We start from the raw sequence: 5,442 nt of genomic DNA on the forward strand, positions 1-5,442 counted from the left end.
TAATGCAATCCAGCCTATCTGTCTGGCAGAGGAATCTGACATCACTGATGGAATTAAAGCAGTAGCAGCTGGTTGGGGAACAACTGCCTACCGTAAATAAACGCATTCATTTCATATATATGTTCTCAAATTGATGTCTATAGAGGCAGAAACTTGAAATGTGAATGCAGCGGATCTCTCTAAAAATGAATTTATGACATAACACATTTTCAAGTTTCTTCCTACAAGTTTTGGAAAGATGGAAATCCAGACCAACTCATGCATGAAATTATAATGCGTTTTAATACATTGACATTATTTCTACAATTGCTATAACAAATCAGGATGCCAATGCTGTATACTGTATTCATTGCAACAGTACCAGCTTTACTGATAGAGTTAGCCTCAAATTTTGTAATTGAAGTTTCACCGTAAGGTTCCAAAGCCAATAGTTTTAGAGCCTTTATCATTAAGCCCATGTTGACCAATAGATTGTTGTTCAAGATTATTTCATAACTGGACTATCCATTTTGTGTGTGTGTGTGTGTTGATTTGACAACCAAAGACGTCTAACCCATTGTCTCAAGTTATAATATCACTGTTCCAACAAAAAGATATCATTTAATTTCAGCACAATCGTTAGAGAACCCAAATGTTTTGGAACTTTATGCCCTCTACTTTGTGTGGAGGTTTACAATTCTAGAAGTTCAGAGCTATTTAACAACCAAGTGCCAACACTAACAATAGTGTATTTATCATTTGTGCATCACAATTTCAGAGAATTTTCCGAGCTTCTATAAAATAGGACTGAATGTTGTGAAATTTTATGGTAAACTTACTACGGTATTTTGATTAAAATGTTCATATACTCAAATCCTCAGGTCAGAAACAGCACATTATTCAATTATCTTAATGTCAAAAACTGTTATTCCTTACCAGAAAAAGTATGAAAATGAGGGTACTGAATATCAGTGATGCTTTAACTTTTAATGCTGATAAATGTGGATAGCTTTAAACCCGACAGATATATGATCTTCAAAGACTTGGTACCAATTCAGTGGTTTAACTACGGAGTGCTACACGGTCCTCTCATAGTACTTTCGGTGCAATGTAGTGGAAATTCTATGGATAGGGAGACTTGTATATTGTAGAAGACAAAAATCTAAACACTTGTAAAAATTAACTTTGTGGTTTTGCTCACATTAATATTCCTTTTATTGAAGGAACTCACCATGAGATATATCGCTCCTTAATATTTTTGATATTGTGGCATGGCTGATATGTGCAACAGTTTTTTTCAGAAATCGAAAGATCCTACCGATTTCGATTTTGAACCACATGAACTCAGTTCGCAGTAATTGGCATTTTAATCAATTGTAACTGCTTAGATGAGTTTACTTAATTGACTTTAATCAATGTTATATCTGTCTTCTTCACATAAATGAAAAACCTTTGTAAATGAAATATACAGTAGTGATTAAACGTTTAATACTGTTTCTAGTCGTGGGATCTACAGTCACCCAGCTTCGAGAAGTTGCCCTCGATGTAATACCAATGAACGAGTGTGCTCGTTTAGCCATACTTCCTACTAACTCATCGACGGTTTTGTGCGCACTTACAAACTACAAAGATACTTGTCAGGTCAGGACTCAACACATATATATTTTTTTTTTCTTTTTTTTTCTTTTTTTTCCTTACCAATTTTTTTTTTAGATTGCCCAAGAAAGTAATGGCTTAGTAGAATGATTATTTATGTTTTAAAAATTTGTTCAGTTGGTATGCTAACTTTTGTCGAAATTATATTTTGATATCTTATGTTACAAATATGCTTTACTATAATGGATCTACTGCGTAGTTAACTTCTCTATTTCCAGTCTTTTTTTTTTCTCCTATTCTGCTACGAGCATTACGGAAATTAAAGCTAATTCTTTTCCTCCATAGGGTGACAGCGGGGGACCACTCATAGTACAAAATTGTCCAAACCGTTGGGTGCAAATTGGTATTGTAAGTTATGGAGACGAATGTGCGAAGCCTAATAGCCCGGGCGTTTACACCCGTGTTCCGGCGTATCGGAACTGGATTGATGAACGCACCGGATCCTCAACCACTTGCTGATCAGTCAACTCATTCTATGGTAGAAGCTATTGGTTGCTGGAATATTTTTCCAGAGATTAATAGGAATAGATAAGAAAAAAAATTGTTGGTCGTTTTGTTGAATTATTAGGAACCAGGTAGAAATTTTGGAGGTACGTCAATGTTTTGTAGAAATATTACAAGTGTTTTCATAAATAGTGATATCTAATAATTCTCAGGTCTTTGATAAGCTTTTGATTTCTTACTTTTTAATCTTAACTTATTATTGTGGTTACCATCAATGTTATTTATTTTATTACAATTGTTATTATTGCTCTCTTAAATGTCGTTTCGACCCTTATGTGCATTAGCTTTTTAGCCTTTTCTTATACATCTGTTCTTACTTCTTCCTTCCATCTTGCTGTCCAGCTCATCGGCCTTTACTTCATATTTCCCCAGTTGTACATTTGGTGGTGAATGACCTCCAAGGCCTCGGTGACGGGCCTGACGGATCAAATTCATAATTGCAATGGTGGTCAATAGTGAGCTCTTCTTCGGGGCAATTATTTGATAAAAAAAACCATCGATTTTCACGTTTTAAGATTAAAGAGGTCATTATTCATGGGTATTGGTTTGACTTTTTATCATTTCCCCTTGTATTTCCACTTTGCTTCTGACGTCATTGTGAAGGATATTCCTATCAATCCAAACAAATTTTTATTGTATCCTAATATATGCCTTTTCTTTGTAATAGGAAATTATTGATAATGGTTTCATAGTTTTTATTCAAAACTTAAACAATTCATCCCTTTTAAGGAATTATCCTTTACCTTTCCAAACATTATTAGGACATATTTTACCATCTTTTACCATATCAACTAAATAAATGGCCGTACAGGCTTTGGAGCACGCGATGCTCTTCTTGGAATGTCCAATGATGTACAGAAATCCCTTGATTGTGGTCAGGATGTTCGTATGATTCGCCTTGACCCTGTTAATCATGAGGCCCTTGTTTTTAAACTCCAACAGTTGGGATTGAGTGGGTCTTTTCCTAACATCATTATTGAATTTTAAGTAATATATCGCAGAGTTGTTGTTGATGGGCACCATAGTATAGGAATGTGATATCTGATGCTCCTCAGGGTAGCGTTCTTGGCCCATTACTTTCCATACTATATACTCATGACATGTGATTTGGCCTAGAAAACAAGCTTGTTGCATATGCAGATGATGCTACTCTCATTGCATCAATTATAATTTCTGAATGTAGATCTTTGGTTGCTGAGTCCCTTGATAAATATCTAGCTAAAATTAGTGCATGGTGCAGATTAATGGGCAAGAATTTGAATCCTAACAAAACTCATACAGTTATGATTGTAAGTAGGTCGAGGACAGTGGCTCCTCAAAATCGGGATTTCAGCATTGATAATGTTTCTTCAACTCTGCATGAATCTTAAAATTTTAGATGTGATGCTTGACAGAAAATTTATTTTTGAGAAACACATCAGGTCTGCGTCTTCTTCAATTGCATAAAAATGGCTTATTGAGAAAGTCTTTTATGATTTTCGGTGATCAATCTATTCTGACGAAGTGTTTTACTTCTTTCATTCTACCATGTTTCGAGTATTGTTCTGTCTGATCTTCAGCTGCTGATTCTCCTCTTAATTTGTTGGACAAAGACTTACGGTCTATTAAATTTCTTATTCTAATTTGCTTATCAATATCCGCCACAGCCATTCAATTAGTTTGTTATGTATGTTGTATGAGATTTTTCATAATTCTTACCATTCTTTTCATTCAGATCTTCCCTGACAGTACCATCCTCTTCGTAATGCTAGATATACAGTTAATTCTAATAGTCAGACCTTTTCCATCATGAGGCTCAATACTACACAGTATTTTAGAAGTTTTATTCTAGGTGTGACCAAGTTGTGGAATAATCTTCCTTTGAGATAGTCGAATGAGTGGAACCTCAAAAGTTCAAATTTGCTGCAAAAATCTTTATGTTAAACAGGCTGACATAAGCCTCTTTTTATCGTTTATACATGAAAGATCTGTTTTATTGTTGATACTGTTCCTAAAATATTTTATTCTAATTGTTCATTGCATTGCTTGTATTTTTAATTGCCTTTTAATCTTACCTCACTGGACCATTTTTTCCCTGTTGGAGGTCTTTGGCTTATAGCATCCTGCTTTTCCAAGGGATGTAGCTTAGCTAGTAATAATGATAATTATAATGTGCTTGAAGAATTAATGACACCTTTAGTATCGATTTTTATAATTTTCCTACCCACCAATACAGCGTATCACTTATAATAAAAATTACAAGCTGTAATCAAAATTGAAATATGATGATATTAACGATGATAGGCTGGAGGAAACTCTGACCCTTTACATATTCTATAATGACATCTGATTCCTGCTTCTTTGTACACTTAACACTAGTATTATTTGATTAATGAGCTTTAAATACTCTGCATAAGTTGCGTTGCAAATATGATTTAAGAGATTGATATGAAGCCAGAACAAAATATTGTAAGATTTTTTATACAATTCCCAGACCATCGGCTCTTGGCGAATTATGTGTATTCCTGACAAGAGACACTGAGTTGTATTTCGTAAAAAAAAAAAAAAGAAAAAAAAATCACTGAGCTTTTATTTAGTAAAGTCTCTGATCCTTTGAAGCCGATGTGAGACAACGCAGTATAAAAAGAAGCATTGTTTTTTAATAGGAACATTTCGTTATCAAAATGGAATAAGAAACATGTGTAAGGTTGCTTTACTATTTATTAAATTTCACACATCAATAGTGTTTAAAATTATCCTTTTGGGATTAACATGGATACCTTGTGGTCTTATTGGAGACAAGGTAACAGAATTAAAGGTAAACATGAGCATCACAGTAAAGGGAAAGGCCGAAAAAAATTGTCAGTGATCCATATACCATCACAGATTTCCAAACAGCATTTAATGCAGGTTTTGAGATGTATTTAAAAAGGCTTTAATAAGAGATGAAAGATGAAATATTTACCACAAACCTTCACTTGCAAGCACGCGTATGCGCACATTCACATGAGATATACAGTTTATTATAATATATTATATCATATATTATATATATATATACATACATACATATATATATATACATATATATATATATATATATATATATATATATATATATATATATATATATATATATATATATATATATATATATATATATATATATGTATATATATATATATATATATATATATATATATATATATATATATATATATATATATATATATATATATATATATATATATATATATATATATATATATATATATATATATATATATACTGTATATAGTATGCATTGTAATATCTGAAAATTAA

The 5,442-nt window shown here is 32.5% G+C and overlaps 1 protein-coding gene across 1 annotated transcript in view; it reads left to right on the forward strand.

The window, feature by feature from the left end:
• LOC137645766 (chymotrypsin B-like) overlaps window positions 1-4,846 on the forward strand; it is a 32,806-nt gene extending 27,960 nt beyond the window's left edge. The window contains exons 4-6 of the mRNA XM_068378676.1: window positions 1-92; window positions 1,481-1,620; window positions 1,921-4,846. The exon at window positions 1-92 is cut by the window's left edge and continues 53 nt beyond it. Coding sequence (XP_068234777.1) covers window positions 1-92; window positions 1,481-1,620; window positions 1,921-2,094 — 406 coding nt within the window. The 3' untranslated portion in view covers window positions 2,095-4,846. The remainder of the gene's footprint in view (window positions 93-1,480; window positions 1,621-1,920) is intronic.
• The last annotated feature ends 596 nt before the right edge of the window (window positions 4,847-5,442 follow it).

Source organism: Palaemon carinicauda, chromosome 8, assembly GCF_036898095.1.
Source record: "Palaemon carinicauda isolate YSFRI2023 chromosome 8, ASM3689809v2, whole genome shotgun sequence".
NCBI lineage: Eukaryota > Metazoa > Arthropoda > Malacostraca > Decapoda > Palaemonidae > Palaemon > Palaemon carinicauda.